The sequence below is a fragment of the Diplotaxodon limnothrissa genome, linkage group LG18 (assembly GCF_057381915.1).
Source record: "Diplotaxodon limnothrissa isolate DT_005_m linkage group LG18, D_limnothrissa_male_GT1.1, whole genome shotgun sequence".
Classification (NCBI taxonomy): Eukaryota; Metazoa; Chordata; class Actinopteri; order Cichliformes; family Cichlidae; genus Diplotaxodon; species Diplotaxodon limnothrissa.
The window spans coordinates 43,571,109-43,588,844 of NC_140613.1; the positions used below are offsets into that span (position 1 = coordinate 43,571,109).

A 17,736-nucleotide genomic window follows, 5' to 3' on the forward strand; every position below is an offset into this window, starting at 1 on the left:
CAGTAAGTGAATGTGTTTAATTGTAGGCAGGACATTACTGGATATTCTTGTGTAATTGCTACAGAATAATTTATGTTATACTTTGTTGTTGCTACAGAAGAATATTTATTTTATTATTTTACATTTACAGTTTTTTCCTGGGGACCCTGTGACACCCCATTGAAGAGCCGTAGGCTGGATCTCTTAAGATCTCACTGTTGGGTTTGTAAGGCCATGTTACTCCTAAATTTCTATCTTGTTCAAAGAGAAGATATAAAACAAAGCTCTAAGCTAATCGACCTTAGTGTTCTCCTTTTTTAAAAGAATAGATAAAGAATCAAATCGTTAAACAGAATCAAAAATGAAATCGGAATCGTGGAAATCTTATCAGTACCCATCCCTAGTCATTAACGTGGCTTCACTCCACATCAGCCGCTTTGCCAGCTAAAACACCGGCACATAAGGACGCTGTCATAGCTGCGTATATACGAATGTAAATCGCATTATTGGCTGGACTATGGGATAAGGTGGCATCGTTCTAATCCCATACGGGAGCAGCCAGTCACTGACTGACACTGCAGAACAGAATTGTTAAAGTTTTAATTTTAATTTCAATTCAGGTTAGATTTTTTCTTGTGCGCAACGCAGATTTTCTGTGCAGAGACCGTGCCAGCAGTGCGCAATTGCGCACGCGCGCAGCTTAGAGGGAACATTGCTGGCAATGTTTTTTCCAGTCCTCTATTGTCCAGTTTCAGTGAGTCTTTGTGACCTGTAGCCTCAGTATACTGGTCTTAGTTGACAGGAGTGGCAATTTCTGTGGCAACTTTAGTCCATCTGTTTCATTTCAGCGTTGAACCTGCTGCACTGAGAGATGCTTTTCTGCATACCTTGGTTTTAACAAGTGCCCTTTTTAAGTTACTATTGCCCTCCTACAGGCTTGGGGCAGTCTAGCCTTTCTCCTCTGCCCTTTGGCATTTTCACCCAGAGAACTGCAGCTCGATGGATATTTCCTCTTTTTCATCCTATTCTCTGTAAACTGTAGAAATGACTGTGAAAATCCCAGTAAATCAGCAGTTTCTGACATACTCAAACCAGCCCGTTGGTCACCAAGAACCATACCTTAGTAGCGTATGCTTCAACTTCAGCAGTAACACTAATGACCCCAAGGACACTGTTATTATAAAAGAGACACACAAAGAACTTCATATTGTTGCATGGAGGCCTTTTTGGCTACCGAGACGAGAGACTTGCTTCTAAAAGGGCCATCACCCAAAAAACGGTCTTCCCAGCTACACTTCCACTTAACTACAGCAGATGGCAGTGTCGCTGCTGACTGCCCTTCATCGGTTCCAGTCCCACTGAAGAAGAAGAACCAGCCCTCCGTGAAGCTAACAGCTAACATCCGTGAAGTAAAAAGGGATGAAAGCTTATGAAGGCCGGCTCATGCGACAGGCAAACCAGGTTAAAGTAGCGGCTCGGCGTGCGGAGCTATGGAGAAAAGCTTCGCTCAGTGGAAAAAGCAGTGCCTGAACAAAGCGGACCTGAGTAAGAAGGGCGCCGTGGACGAGGCCATCGAGCACGTCGTGTCTCTGCTCAACAGCCGGGAGGAGTACTTCACCACCAGCTCCTGCTCTGGGAGAGTCATCCTCATCGACGGGGTGAGTCTCACACACTTTTATTATAGAGGGATGTTTATGACAAATAGCTGGGAGAAAACGATTGCCTTCACATTTTATTTCTGTAATACCTCTGAACTGAAATCAGCTGAAACATGAAGCTGCAGAGGAGAGCATTGTGCTGTCAGCGATCGGAGAAGAGGAGCAGTTCTTGGAATCATTTGAAGGCTCCGGTTGATCTGACCTGGTTGCCGTAGTTTGCAGACTGTGTGACTTGAGACTGATTGTCAGCACATCGTCAGCTGTAGAGGTGAAAGTGTCTGACCTGATCGCTGTTGCAGTGCTGCAGACTGGTTCAAGATGCAACACTCTGGGAGGCGTTCGTCATTATCGTTGTTGGACGTATTCAACATCCCTTTTGTTTTGCTGTCTTGGTTTCATGTTCTCTGGTGTTTTCTTAAGTTGCAGTTTGTTTGACAGCAAACCACATCCTGACTGCTGTCGGAGCAAACAAACAAAAACCATGGAAATCTGTACTGAAACATGACAGTTGTCCCCCCTCTCTAGGCTCCAGAGAGCAGTGCTGTCCAGAAACAGAACTGTGCCTGGCTGTTTGTCTCACATCACAAGTGTACCTCAGAGGACCTGGTGAGACTCGTGGTGTCCTGATGATTAATACCCGTCGTGGCTGAATGTGCTGTTTTATCACATGCCTGTGTGTGTGTTTTCTAGCTGTCTGCTCTGGCCGGGTGCTCCGGTGATGCTGTGTTGAAGTTTGAGCCCTTTGTACTCCATGTTCAGTGCCGACGGCTGGAAGACGCACAGCTGATGGTGAGTCTTTCTTAGGAGAAACAAATAATTTGTCACATTTTCTGGTTAGTTATCTCTCAAAGGCAGCTCTACTAATCTTTTAGGCTTGAACGTGACCCTTGCTTATGCTTAGTGACTTGTTTCTGCCGTTCATATATGTCAGTGACTCTGCAAACATTTAAGAAGCACAACACCGACAGGAGTCAAGATCTTTACTGACATGAAGAACACACGTTTCATCCCCTAAATCTTTCCTCACTGTGGTGAGTCCTCCAGTGTTTCTGTGTAATCTGTGTATATGCTGATGCCTGCACGTGTGTAAATGGGGCTTTTGCCAGCGTAACTACACGCTGTGCAGTCTTGGACCACATGCTGTAGCTCCTTCAGCTCTGCAGCGGTTGGGCTTTGGGCTTTGACCAGGCTTCAGGTGCTGAAGGTCCATCTCAGGTTGTTGGACATGGTGAGACCAAGGACGTTTTAGTTGTTCATAGTAAGAAATATGAGAATACAGGAGAGTGAAACAATAAGACCAAACTGTGTGTGGGTAACACTGTGACTCAAGTTTCATATATGAACCATCCAGTTGCCTTTGGTCATGTAGTTGACAACATCCAGCTTCAGGTGCTCTCGCACTGCTCTGTTTACGTGAGGAGCTGTGAAAGGTACAGGGTGAAGCCTAACATGCTAGCACACAAGTGAAGGTTTTTTAAACCCACGATGCTGCAGTACATCTCTGTAGTTCGTGAGCAGGTCAGTGCTGCTATGGCCATAGCTCCTACTGAAGGAGAAACACTAACTGTGGGTCAGAAACTCACTCAGCCTCGCTTCAAAGGAGCTAAAATACATTTCGCTCAGTGAAACCAATTTATGTGGTGATGAGCTGATTAAGATGAAACCTTACTGAGATGACCTCAGACATTTGTAATGTTTTATAGTTTTCTTTCTTTGGCTACGACGTGACGATTGTTCCCACTTATGGCCATTCGACACACATGTAGCGCAGATCACTGCCCACTGTAGAGGCCCTGCTCACAGAGATGCTCTCACACTGTGTTCAGTTAGCTTTGCAGGGAAAACTGTGACTCCTATAAATTCTGCTTTGTTTTTCCTTTTTACACCTTTACAAAGAAAGACCCTTTTTGACACACTTTAATTTGAATGCTTAAAGCTTTTATGCAGTGCTGCTGTCACTGCTGAACGTGGCACATGCTGCTGACAAATCCTCTGTCAGCTGTTATGTAAAGCAGCTAGCTCATGCCTTAGTGCAGGGGTGTCGAACTCCAGGCTTCGGTGTCCTGCAGGTTTAGATCCCACCCTGGGTCAACACACCTGAATCACATGATTGGTTCATTAACAGGCTTCTGGAGAACTTCAAGACATGTTGAGGAGCTAATTTATCCATTTAAATCTGCTGTGTTGGATCAAGGACACATCTAAAACCTGCAGGACACCGGCCCTCCAGGCCTGGAGTCCGACACCTGTGCCTTAGTGTCACTATTCTCTAACATTGTCAACACACTACAAAGTATTAGGATCACCTCTAACACCAAAGAGAGGATTGTTTAGGATCGAGTCTCAATAATTTATCCAGGTAAACTGTGTGTGTGTCTAACATGTCGTCTCACCTGCAGCATTCAGTGGCCATCGACTCCGGCTTCAGGAACTCAGGCCTCACTGTCAGCAAGAAGGGAAAAATCATCACGGTATGCTTAAAAATGAATCTGAATCCTTTTGGCCGGGCTCGTTACACTGATGCATTTATCAGTGTGTGTGTGTGTGTGGCGGGGGGGGGGGTCGTATTTTCAACGATTGCCATGTTTATATTTGTATGTATGTTAGGGCTGCTCGATTATGGCAAAAATGATAATCACGATTATTTTCACTGAAATTGAGATCTCGATTATTTGTTTTTTACCTCTCTTTTCAACCAACAGCAGTCACTCTCCAAATAACTTCTGCTTAGCTTCCCTTGGGTCCTCTTAATTGCTGTGACGCGTGTTCGAAATGCATAGAGGTGCGCTCGATTTTCCACACGGAGCAGCGCGAGAGTAAAGCATGAGGGAGGGGCTAATAATCGGCTCAGTCATTTTTAATGATCGTTGAAAGCCCAGATCGTAATCGTGATTAAAGTTCGATTAATTGAGCAGCCCTGATGTATGTAACCTGCTGTGCATGTCTGTTGTAAGAGGGCTTGCACAGGAGGATGAGTGGGAGTGAGGTCGCTGTGATGTTTGGGGGAGGTTGAAGGCCATCAAAGTGAATTCCAGTGTCAGTGATTATCGGACTAACAGTTTACAGACAGTGTTCTTATTGATCAAAGCTAGATGCTGAGTAACAAGTAGAAATGTAACTATAAGAGTTTGACAGTAGTGATGAAAGCACAGAAACAGTGAACATTAAAGTCAGCTGACTCCTGCACGATGACACGCCGTCGTGATGCAGCTGTTGAGCCGAATGGATCAGAAGTAGACTTCATGCAAGTGGCAGCCTGCCCTGTGCTCGCTGCTAACACGGCGTGGTCTATAGAGCAGCAGCCCCACTGCCATTAGGTGTTGGATGAAATCATGTATAAGAGCAGTACTGAGACGTTATGATTGATGCCACCAGGCTACATCTCCGTGAGAGGTTCCCAGGACATGTTGTCTCATTAGAACAATGCTGTGATGACAGCAGGGCTCCAGCCGCTGCAACGCTCCGTTGGATAAGTGACGGAGAACTGACGGTTCTTTTGGGGGGCTTTTCTACACTAACTGACACTCAGAGGTTACCACAAATTTTCACTCAGTCCCACACATGTTCATGCAGTTGCTTTGTTCAGGTTTCATTTTAGTTCAATTCAGTTTCTTCTATATAAGGCCAACTCACAGCAGCATTCAGCTGAACGCATTTTCCATCCCCAGCTGCTCTTTGCTGAAGTACCTTGTCTGGCACACACACACACACACACACACAGGGTTCAGTATCTGTGGCCTAGGATACTTGAATACATGAAGGCTGGAGTAGCTAACGATTGAACCTCTGGTAGTCGACACTCTGCATCCACAGCTGCCCACATGTATATGCCGTCTTTGTATAATACAGTTACAATGATTCAGTAAAATTAGACCTTCGTTGTCGGCATTTCTTCCATAAACTGTAGCATAGTAATAAAAATGTCTTTACTGCATTTGTCCCTGTAGGCAGTCCGTAGCACCCATGGCCTGGAGGTTCCTCTGAGCCATGATGGAACGCTCCTACTTCCACAGGAATACATCACCTATCTAACACAGGTAGCCAATCAGAAGATGGAGGAGAACCATAGAAGGATATCCAGGTCAGTGTGTTGGTTGGCTGTAAAGTCAGAGGCATACTGGAGTCTCACTGGATTTCCTGTCAAACATGTGATTTTTCTCTCTCTCTCTCTGCTGCCAGCAGGTTCTACCAGAACCTCCACTCAGCCCTGCTAACAGAGAAACTCCAAAGAGTCCAGATCCAAGATCCTCATGATGCTCCGGAGACAGAAAAGGGGACAGACGAAGAGGAGGAAAAGGAGGAGAGGAAAAAAACTAGTGTATATAAACGGAGGCGAAAGAGGGAGCAGCATGAGACAGACGGTTGCCATGGTGATGGGGACTGTAGTGTGCCAGGGCTAGAAGACTGTCTGGATCTGTTCACGTGAACTAATGGCTCAGTTTCACAGACTGGTTTCACTGGATTCTAGAGTTTCCAGTTTTCAGTTTTAGAGATTGCTAGTGTTGCAGTGATGATGGGCTTTCATCACTGTGATCACCATGGTAACAACGACATTAAAGCAAATACCAAAACAGAAAAGACTGAAGGGATCAGTTATTTGAGTTCTTATTTGTGTATAGAACGAAAAAATAATTCAAAGCATAATATGTGAACTTAGAGTTTATTTACATGCTGTGACCACTAGAGTGCAGCAGTGCTCAGAAAAATGATTGACTTGAGTTACATTAGAATGGAGGGCGAACACCGTGACCTGAAATACAGAACCTGACAGTATGAAGCAATCCTGGCACATAAAACTAAGACATTGTATTTACTGAAACATATTTTGATGCTAGCAACACACATTCAGAAACATCTTTCCTTTGATTATCTCTGAGTCTTAGGCTGTATCCCAATTCAGGGTCTGCCGCCTTAAAGGCTGCATTTTAAGGCCGATTACGTCACAGCGACGCGACGAAGGCTGTCCCAATTGAAAGGCCGTTCAATAGTTGACCTTAGAAAATGTGATCATTTTATGGATAATTAAAGTCAGTCATATATCCACAAACACAAGCTGAAAGTCAGTGATGCTGCTCGGTTTGCAGTCCTGAACATCACGGCACAAGCAGTATTCACTGCACTGTTAATGTGAGATATGTTATATTGCTGCCTCTGTTCGGTGGTGTCGAGCCAAACGGACTTTAACGTGTGTTTGAACGAGCTGACGGTTCACTCGTTAAGCTGAAAGAAAGATGCTTTAATCACAGCAGTCACACATGTGTCCACTGCACCATCTGGAACTCTTCTTGTTTACACTCGTAATAACACAAACACTAAATCCTGCTTCTCTGTGCTGTTGTGTAGCAGTGTGTACACCTGAGACTGTCACCTGTCTGTCTGTCCTGCACTCTCTCTCTGTTTCTTTCTCTCTGATTGTGGAATAAAAGTATGAACATGTGTTTATAAGTTACACTTGTGTTTGAATCCTGCAGCTTATCACACATTTGATTTCCATGTGTGACGACTGCAAGTGTCCAGAGCAGGGGTGGGCAACTCCAGGTATATATACAGATATATATACATATATACATGTATATGTTCTGTATATGTTCTAATCGCTCTAATAGGATATTATGGTCGACAGTATCGAACGCTGCACTGAGGTCTAGCAGGACAAGCACAGAGATGAGTCCACTGTCAGAGGCCATAAGAAGATCATTTGTAACCTTCACTAAAGCTGTTTCTGTGCTGAGCTCTGAAACCTGACTGAAACTCTTCAAATAAACCTCTGCAGATGATCTGTTAGCTGTTTGACTACTCTTTCAAGGATTAAAGAATAATTCTCACAGCTTTTCACAGAAGAATATAAAGTCATGAGTAAGGCCACGGGAGGTGATCGGTCTCTGTTTCTGTGCCGGATTTGGTTTTGTCTCCAGCTTTGAGTGCGGTGGGCGTGTCTCTAACACTCATGGCGATTGTTGCCGACTTGAAGATTGTGGAATGCATTTATAAGCACATAATTAACCCTGAAGGAAGGCTTGCGTGTTCCTGCAGAGAAATAACTCGTCCTTTTACTCCCAGTGCAGAGTGCTTATTGAGCCTTTTGTACCAGAGTTGGCATTTAGTGAATTAGGAGCAATTTTAGATTTACTCCTGATGTATTTTTTTAAAAAAAAACATGTTTTTAGTGTTTTTTGGGGCTTCTAAAACGTGTTAGCAGCTCAGCGTCACAATTTTATGTTTCATGTTGAAAAATTGAAGCTTTGCTGCAAGTCCTAATCCAAAATGTCATCACGATTGCTTCTGTGCCTGAAGCGCTGCGGCCGTTTCTTATTGCGTCTTGTTGAGGCATGAGTGCGGTCGCAGGTCTTGAACCACAGTTGTGAGTGTGCTACTCTTTCAAGGATGTTTGATATGAAAGGAAGGTTGGAGATTGGCCTATAATTAGCTAAGACTGCTGGGTCTAGAGATGCTTTTTGAGTAAAGGTTTAACTACAGCCAGCTTGAAGGCCTGTGGTACATAGCTGATTATTAGAGATAGGTTGATCATATTTAAGATCGAAGAATTAATTAATGGCAGGACTTCTTTGAGCAGTTTTGTAGGAATGGGGTCTAAAAGACACGTTGATGGTTTGGAGGAAGCAATTATTGAAGTTAACTCAGAAAGATCAATTGGAGAAAAAGAGTCTAACTTAACATCAATGGTACTAAGAGTAGCTGTAGATAATATTACATCTGTGGGATGATTACTGGTCATTTTTTCTCTAATGATAAAAATTTTATTTGTGAAGAAGTTCATGAAGTCATTACTAGTTAACGTTAAAGGGATGGTTGGCTCAAAAGAGCTCTGACTGTTTGTCAGCCTGGCTACAGAGCTGAAGAGAAACCTGGGGTTGTTCTTATTTTCTTCAATCAGTGATGAATAGTAAGATGTTCTGGCTTTGCGGAGGGCTTTCTTATAAAGCAGCAAACTATTTCTCCAGGCTAAATGATGATCCTCTAAATTTGTGACACGCCATTTCCTCTCCAGATTACGAGTCATCTGCTTTAGTCAGGTACTTCTGATTTAAGGCCTTAGTTGTCATGGTCCTGGGTCGATGACCCAGCGTTTTGAGTGCATTGTTATTATTTTCTAGTTTATTCTGATTTTGTATTAATTCTTTGGGTTTAGTTCTCGTGTCTTATTATCCCTACCTGTGTCTTCTCTCTGTGCTCTGTTCGTGTCTCCGAGTTTTGTGTTGTAAAACAGTCTGTGAGGTTCCTGTTTTACTTTGTAGGTCTGTGCCTCGTTATGCCCATTAGTTCCAGCTGTGTCCACCCCTGCGTGTCATTTCCTCATTACCTGGTTTGTATTTATAGTGTGTGTTTGCCTCTGTTTGTCGTTGTGCCGTCTGTGTATTTTGGTATTCCTTGCATCTCTCTGTGCTCCTTTCCCTGCGTGTCCTCACGTTTTCAGGTTTGTTTATTAGTTTTCCCAGTCTAGGCTTTAGTTGCTCCTTGTTCCTTATATCCTGTTTTGTACTTTCATTACAAATAAACACTTACTCACACCCCAGCCAGTACCTGCACTTTGGATCCTTTTCTCACTACACCACACGACTGCTGCCCCAGCCGTGACAGTACGGAGCAACCACAAAATGGATCCAGCGGACTTACCTGGAGAGAGCAATCTCGCACGCGTCTTACGCCTGGTGGACTGGATAACCCACACATCTAATGCCAGGGCAAAACTTGTGGGAATGAACGTGACAGAAACAATCCTTGAAGGAAATCCCTATCTCCGCCAGGCTAGAGGATTTACGGACTTAATCGCCGATCTGCATGAAGCCCGGGAGGCGGTGCAGGGTCGGGAATCAGCTGACTTTGTCTGGCAGCAGCGAGCAATGGCCTTCCCAGAGCCGCCGCGTCAGTTTCACCTGCTGGAGATTTTGCCTGGCCCGCTGGATGTGGTTTTGCCCGGCCCGTTGGAGCCGGCAGCCGCCAATGTGTCAGCCCACAGCCGGATTTTGGGACTTCACTGCGGCTGGCTGTGGTGAATGAGAAGGACACTAGTATTGTTTCTGAGACTATTTTTTGGGGGGGGGCTGTGTGTTGTATGATGAAGGATAGCAGTCGTAGTTTACCTACCTCCATCATAACTGACCTCACCCAAGTGGGCATTTTTTAAAACTTCCATGAAAGTTACAGGCTGTGTTTCTTCCGCTCCTTCTGAGCCTGGATTTGGTAACTCTGAGACAATTAACCCCACTCAGAGGATGTTAGGGACAGTTTTTCACCTGCTCCACTTCTGCTACAATCGGCAGTACAGTCAGCCACTCTGAGTGAGTCAGTCACTCACTCAGCCTGTAGTTTTGCCGTTAGACCAATTATCAGTTCTGTCATTAGCTCACTTATCAGCTCAGCCATCAGCTCTGCCATCTGTGCAGCCTTTAGTGCAGCCTGTAGCACTGTCTGCAGTTCAGTTACCTGCCTCCTCATCCACTCATTCCTCTATTTTGTCACCTGTAGAGCCTTTGCTTTTACCTGCCTCTGTAAAGGAAGCTATGGCAATACATCCTCGCCTGGTCCAGCCTCATCCTCATCCTCGCCTGGTCCAGCCTCATCCTCATCCTCGCCTGGTCCAGCCTCATCCTCATCCTCGCCTGGTCCAGCCTCATCCTCATCCTCGCCTGGTCCAGCCTCATCCACGCCTGGTCCAGCCTCATCCTCGCCTGGTCCAGCCTCATCCACGCCTGGTCCAGCCTCATCCTCATCCACGCCTGGTCCAGCCTCATCCTCATCCACGCCTGGTCCAGCCTCATCCTCATCCACGCCTGGTCCAGCCTCATCCACGCCTGGTCCAGCCTCATCCACGCCTGGTCCAGCCTCATCCTCGCCTGGTCCAGCCTCAGCCTCAGCCTCATCCTCGCCTGGTCCAGCCTCATCCTCATCCTCATCCATGCCTGGTCCAGCCTCATCCTCGCCTGGTCCAGCCTCATCCTCGCCTGGTCCAGCCTCATCCTCATCCTCATCCACGCCTGGTCCAGCCTCATCCTCATCCTCATCCACGCCTGGTCCAGCCTCATCCTCATCCTCATCCACGCCTGGTCCAGCCTCATCCTCGCCTGGTCCAGCCTCATCCACGCCTGGTCCAGCCTCATCCTCGCCTGGTCCAGCCTCATCCACGCCTGGTCCAGCCTCATCCACGCCTGGTCCAGCCTCATCCACGCCTGGTCCAGCCTCATCCACGCCTGGTGGTCGTCGGGCATCAGCCTCCCTCTCCAGAACTATTTCATGGTGAGTTGGATAAGTGTGCAGGATTTCTCACACAACTCACTTATTTTTTTCGTCAGCAAATTCACTTGTACCCTGGTGATGGAGATAAGATTTCATTCTTTGTGCAACTGTTACGTGATCGCGCACTACAGTGGGCCCAGGCAGTGCTGCGATCCCACCCCGAAATCTCCTACCCCGATTTTTTTGTCTAAGTTTAAGAGCGTTTTTGACAAAGGATCCGAGGCTGCCGCCGCCGCTCAACGCCTGTTAAATCTCAAACAAGGTAGACGTAGGATGTCGGATTATTCTGTCGATTTCTGGGTTTTGGCTGAGCAAACAGGGTGGGGGCAGGAAGCGCTGAAGAGTGCCTTGCTAAATAACATCTGTGATGAATTGAAAGGCGAACTGATAATGCATGACCTGCCTGCCTCTCTTGACTCTCTAATGGCTCTGTGCATTAAATTAGATGATCACCTTCGGGCTCGCAGAGACCTCCGGGGGCGGGCCTTTCAGGAGCCACGGGTGCTCATGGACCCACCAGCGGGGGAGTGGAGGGCTAAACCCAGTGCTGCCCACAGTGGCGAGCTAAGGAAGGAAGGCGAGCAGCCCATGCAGCTGGGTCGCTCACGGCTAACACCCGCGGAACGTCAGCGACGCATGGTGTCTGGTGAGTGCCTGTATTGCGGCCGTAAAGGCCACTTCATTGCCACCTGTCCATCTCGACCAAAAGGGGGCGCCCGCCCGTAGTTAAGGGAGTACTGGTGGGCGACCTGTCTAGTAAAAGCTCCCTTCCGCGCTTAATGTTACTGGCCAAGTTAACAGTCTGCACAAAGACCCATTCTGTGATGGCGTTAATTGACTCCGGCGCGGAACAGAACTTTATCGATTCAGCCCTCGCGGAAGAATTAGGAGTTGGTTCTGACCCTCTACCTCATCGTTTACATGTCACCGCCTTATCTGGATAGCAGCTGCCTGATATAACCCATGTCTCAGAGCCCGTGTCACTCACACTCTCCGGCAACCACACCGAGGTGCTAAGCCTATTCGTGTTTAAAGCTCCTCAAACACCGCTTGTCTTAGGTCATCCCTGGTTGCGACAGCATAACCCTCATATTGACTAGAAATCCGAATGCGTGGTGGGCTGGGGAGTGGATTGTTACATGAATTGCCTCCGGGCTGCTACTCCGCCCTCCGCGTCTCCTCCAAATAACCTGTCTGAGCCTTCGGATCTCACCTCTGTTCCACCTGTGTATCACAACTTGGCTGAGGTTTTTCGTAAAGATCGTGCACAATCGTTACCACCTCATCGGCCGTATGACTGCGCCATTGATCTTCTCCCAGGCGCCACACTTCCCACCTGTTGCCTTTATAGTCTCTCCCAACCTGAGAGAGCATCTATGGAGAAATACATCACGGACTCACTGGCAGCAGGCATAATCCGGCCGTCCTCTTCCCCTGTGGCAGCTGGCTTCTTCTTTGTAGAAAAGAAGGACAAGTCCCTCCGCTTTCAACACCCATCTGGGGCATTTTGAGTACCTGGTGATGCCCTTTGGGCTGACTAACGCCCCAGCAGTTTTCCAGGCCCTCGTAAATGACGTCCTCCGGGACTTTATCAATCGGTGCGCGTTTGTCTACTTATCTTCTCTAAAACAGTGGCGGAGCACGAGACACACGTCAGACAGATTCTGCAGCGTTTGCTAGAAAACAGACTGTTTGTGAAAAGCGAAAAATGTGACTTTCATGTGGACTCCGTGGCCTTTCTTGGATACATAATAGAGCGGGGTGATGTAAAACCAGACCCAGCGAAAGTCCAAACAGTGCTTACCTGGCCCGAACCCCCAAACCGTCGACAGCTCCAGCGCTTTTTAGGCTTTGCCAACTTCTACCGCCGCTTCATTCGAGATATCAGTAAACTCGCTCTGCCTTTAACCAGAATCACTTCTCCTAAAGTGTCTTTTCAGTGGGACCAGTCTGCGCAGGAGGCCTTCCTACATCTCAAAGAACGGTTCGCTAGAGCGCCTATCCTCTGCCAACCCGACCTCAAACAACAGTTCGTCGTTGAGGTGGACGCGTCAGATTCCGGGGTCGGAGCGGTGTTGTCCCAACGGACGGAGGGTAAGCTCCACCCGTGCGCCTTTTTCTCTCACCGTCTCTCCCCAGCAGAGCGTAATTATGATGTTGGAGACCGGGAACTTCTGGCTATCAAGTTAGCACTGGAGGAATGGAGACATTGGCTAGAGGGAGCCACTCAACCATTCATCGTGTGGACAGACCACAGAAACCTGGAGTATCTCCGAGCCGCAAAGCGACTCAATCCCCGGCAAGCGAGGTGGGCTCTCTTTTTCACGAGTTTCAACTTTTCAATTACTCACAGACCCGGGAGCCGCAATGTGAAGCCAGACGCCCTCTCCCGACTGTATGACTCCTCTGAAGCGGAACCCGAGCCAGGTCCGATTCTTCCAGCCTCCTGCTCCATCGGCACGGTGACCTGGGAAATCGAATCTCAGATTAAGGAAGCTCAGAAAACAGAACCAGATCCCGGGACCGGGCCCCCAGGTCAGTTGTTTGTGCCCTCCTCTGTTCGTTCTCAGGTACTGCAATGGGCACACGCCGCCCGGTTCACCTGTCACCCGGGGGTACACCGAACCATACAATTCCTCCAGCATTACTTCTGGTGGCCCACTTTGGCTCGGGATGCACGGGAATACGTTGCCGCCTGCACGACCTGCGCCCATAACAAGTTGTCTAACCAACCCCCCTCCGGATTGCTACGACCACTACCCACTCCGGGACGGCCTTGGTCCCACATAGCCTTGGATTTTCTAACCATTGTGGACAGGTTTTCTAAAGCTGTCCATTTCGTTGCCTTGTTCAAGCTGCCTACGGCCCTGGAGACCGCTCACCTCCTCACCACGCATGTGTTCCGCCTCCATGGAATTCCAGAGGACATTGTGTCAGACCGTGGCCCCCAGTTCACGTCGCGGGTCTGGAGGGAGTTTTGCTCCGCCCTCGGCGCTAAGGTTAGTCTGTCCTCTGGATTCCATCCCCAGACTAACGGGCAAGCTGAGCGGGCGAGCCACGAACTGGAGGCTGCTCTGCGGTGTGTGCTGTCCACAAATCAAACGACCTGGAGTGAACATCTGCCATGGATTGAGTACGCCCACAATTGCCTGACTTCCTCAGCCACTGGAGTTTCACCTTTTGAGGCGTCATTAGGATTCCAGCCTCCGCTCTTTCCAGCCGTTGAGGGTGACCTCTCTATGCCGTCCGTCCAACACCACCTGCGTAGATGTCGCCGGGTGTGGAGAACCACCCGAGCTGCCCTCCTCCGGACGAAGGCACGTAACAAACAGCTCGCGGACCGCCATCGGACACATGCGGTCCGACAAAAGGTATGGCTGTCCACCCGCTATGTGCCCCTCCGGGCGGAGTCTAAGAAACTGTCTCCAGCTTTTATTGGGCCATTCGAAATCGGTGCGCTTGTGAACCCTGTGTCTGTTCAGTTGAACCTTCCACGCAACATGCGTGTCCACGACGTTTTCCATGTCTCCCAGATTAAGCCCGTGCTCTCCAGTCCTTTGTGCCCTCCTTCCGGGCCCCCGCCTCCCGCCCGGTTCGTTGATGGGCTGCCGGCGCTGGGGGCGGGGGGTCCAGTATTTGGTCGATTGGGAGGGCTACGGGCCGGAGGAGCGCTCCTGGGTGCCTCGCTCGGCTGTCTTGTGTCGGCGCCTGCTCCGTGACTTCCACTGCCGGCACCCTCGTAAGCCCGGTGGGTCGCCGGGAGGCTCCCGTTGAGGGGGGGTGCTGTCAGGGTCCCTGTGCCTACCCGGTCGGCTCAGTATGGCTACATATGTTTTTGTATTCTTTTTTTTGTTCCTGCTCTCTCCCTTCCCCCCTTTCCCTCCTCCCTCTGCCTGGGCGGAGCTCACCTGTGGGCTCCTGCTCTTGGCCCACGCACCTGTGGCTCATCACGAGTGATCCAGCTCCTTTATAAGATGGCAGCTCTGTGTTTCTCGTCGCTGGACCGTTGCCGACCCTCGTCAGTGTAACCCCAGCTCAATTACTTCTAGAGTGCTTTCACAGCGATTTGCCTTACTATCCCTTCGTGTCTCTGTGTACAGATTCCCTGGACCAACCCCTGTGTTACCCGAGTGAGTGGAGTGTGAAGAGGAGTGGACGGAGTGTGTGTGTGACTATCGGCGTCTTTCCCGTTCGTGGTGTGGACCCCCGGAGCCCGGCTTTCCCCTCACTTTTGTAAATAATCACCTGGTGTATCATAATAAAGACTCTTGTGCTTTCAAGACCTAGAGCCTGCGCATGAGTCCGTTCAGTCGCAGTGTGACAATTTTTAAACATGTTTCTAAACAGGCTCCACCACTCTGCAGTCTGCCCCCCCAACCCACTACTAGCAACCATCATGATCCCCCGGCCAGCTCCTTTCGCCAACCTACACAGCTATGCGGCCTCCCCAGCAAATAGTCTGCGTTCAGTACCTTTTCTAACGACTGTATGCTTTGAAACAATAAGCTGCATCACAATTACATTGTAATCTTAACTTCAAAACACTAATTTATGCTGCTGAATATCATCTTATTTTGCTTTTTTAGATTCCAGAGAGTCTCAGGCCAGTTCTAAAATTTTGTACTATGACATTTTATGAACAGGCTAAATTGTAAATAGTTCTAACAGATTGAACTACTTGAACATGAATGCAAAATGTGAAGCCATCACTTATGAATATCGTTGTTTTTCTCATCACAATGCTTGTCCAGTTTATCACAAGCCAGTATTCTTTGTGTTATTGTTTTTTTTTAACAGATGCAGCCTTCTAAAAACGTATAACCATGGGGAGAGAGCTGATCAGAGAAGTCGGGGACCTCCGTGAGGAGTTCAGAGCCTCCGTTAATCTTGCAGCACTGAACCTGTTGATGCCGGTGTATTGCCTCTGGATTAGCCTTTTAACAACATAGATGAGATGAACAATGCAGAGGCAACTCTGCAATGACTAGAGGCAAATGAAGCACTGGTAAGTTCTTAAAGGTTAGGGGACTTTTGTAACCCAGAACTTTAAAAATTGTCCAAGTTGGTTAAACTGCTTAAAAATGGCCTTCTGCTGTATGTTCTGCTTGAATATACAACAGCAGGCTATCGTTGGAAGATCCAACAAATCGGAATAGAAATATATTTCACTGCAAATGGTTTGGCTTATTTATTTTATCTCTAGAAAATTAGGCTTTGAGCTATTCAACTAATGGCTCTTTGGGAATCGGTGAAGCAGCAGTTTGCTGATTTCTGCCTTGTGACTTTCATATTAATCAACCTAGTAGTTTAGATGCTTTCTCCCTGCTGAAGACAATTGACAAGAGGTTATTCATATTTAAGATCTAATTTGGTCTTTTTTTCTTCTTCGTTTTGTTTGTTTTTGTCCTAGTTGGCCTAACTCGACAGGTAAACGCTGTTTCTGAGTTTGCCTTTCCCCGAGCAGTGCAGAAATGTCTCTGCTACGCTCCAAATCGGATAGCTGGTGCAGGATGCCCGATACCGGAGTAAACATTTAAAAAAACAAAACAAAAAAACTGACTTGGACCTAATACATGTAACAAAGAACCTTTTTCATATCATAAATTACTTTGTTATTGATATAGAGATTTCTGTCATTTTTAATTGCATAATGCGAGATGCTTCATATTATAGGGATATTATTATGGACGTGACAAATTGTAAGATAATGTCCAGCATATAAAGGGTATCCTGTTTGTGGATCATACACAGGGATTCAAGGAGCTTTATTTGTCATTCGCATCACATGTTAACATGAGGTGGAACAAAATTATGTACACACGGTCCCGGAGTGAAAAGAAACAAAAATAATGAAGAAGAGGAAGGGTTTTGTTTTGTTTGTTTTTTTAGTAATAAATAAATAGTTGGGTTTTTTGTTTTTGTTTTTTAACAAACAGAAATGACAAGTAATAAGAAAATACAATAAATAATACAATAAGTAAAGTGCAACAACCTGAGTACCAGGGAACCTCCCCATTTATCTGGGCTTAGGACTAGCACTGGGACTCCACTGGCCTGTGGCTCCCCCATGGCTGGGTTATCAGATGGGTTTCCCATTATTTTCAGTAGCTTTTTGAAACAGTTTTTTGATCTAAGTAGACATGTCAGGCATACATTTTAACAACTATGTAGCTCTTTGTAGTGAGGTAGAATGATTAAACAAAGCTTAGATTTATTTGATCTTTCTCCAAATAGGAGTAAAGACTTTCTGGAGGTGTTACAGAAATGACCAAAACCCCAAAATGAATTGAAATGTTTAAAATTTTTAAAAACTGTCTTCTTTTGTTTGGTTCTCTATGTCTGTCACAACAAAAAAAATCACATTTAGAAACTTTAAAATGTCAGATGACACGTGATTACATTCATCTTTTATTTACAGTCTATTGACCTAACCTGTGACGTGTATTGAAAAGCTCTCAATGCTATCTCCCATTCACTCGACCTGCTCTTTAGTGAGTTTGTGTTCAACAGACTGTAAGTGACTCTTTAGAGATTGTTCACTGAAACAGAATGAGCTCGCCGGTCCACTCAGATGATTCAGTAAAGTCACAGGAGTGGAAGGACGAGGTTTCCCACTCACAGAGTCACTGTGGCTTTCCTCTAACAGCCTGGTCATCAGTAGAATCATCATCACTGTCTGCATTTAGATTTTTGTGCCTAACCTCTGTATTGCTCGACATTTATTGTTCCAAAACTGGGTGATAAACCGTGAGGGCTGGATTTCCAATTATAGTGACAAAAAACAGAAATCTTGAAACTGGATTTGGAAAAAAATGGTGACTGAAATTTGAATGGCTACTTTGTC

General features: G+C 46.9%; 1 protein-coding gene across 2 annotated transcripts; it reads left to right on the forward strand.

The window, feature by feature from the left end:
• The first annotated feature begins 1,185 nt into the window (after nt 1-1,185).
• On the forward strand, nt 1,186-15,800 carry tyw3 (tRNA-yW synthesizing protein 3 homolog (S. cerevisiae)). Of its 2 annotated transcripts, XM_085377008.1 has the most exons (7): nt 1,186-1,637; nt 2,163-2,243; nt 2,328-2,426; nt 4,037-4,108; nt 5,585-5,718; nt 5,820-5,955; nt 15,690-15,800. In XM_085377008.1, the coding sequence occupies exons 1-7, from the start codon at nt 1,470-1,472 to the stop codon at nt 15,711-15,713; spliced, it is 714 nt and encodes a 237-aa protein (XP_085233134.1). In that variant the 5' UTR covers nt 1,186-1,469; the 3' UTR covers nt 15,714-15,800. The 2 variants fall into 2 exon arrangements, with proteins under 2 accessions (XP_085233134.1, XP_085233132.1); XM_085377006.1 differs by lacking the exon at nt 15,690-15,800 and having other exon boundaries at nt 5,820-6,715.
• The last annotated feature ends 1,936 nt before the right edge of the window (nt 15,801-17,736 follow it).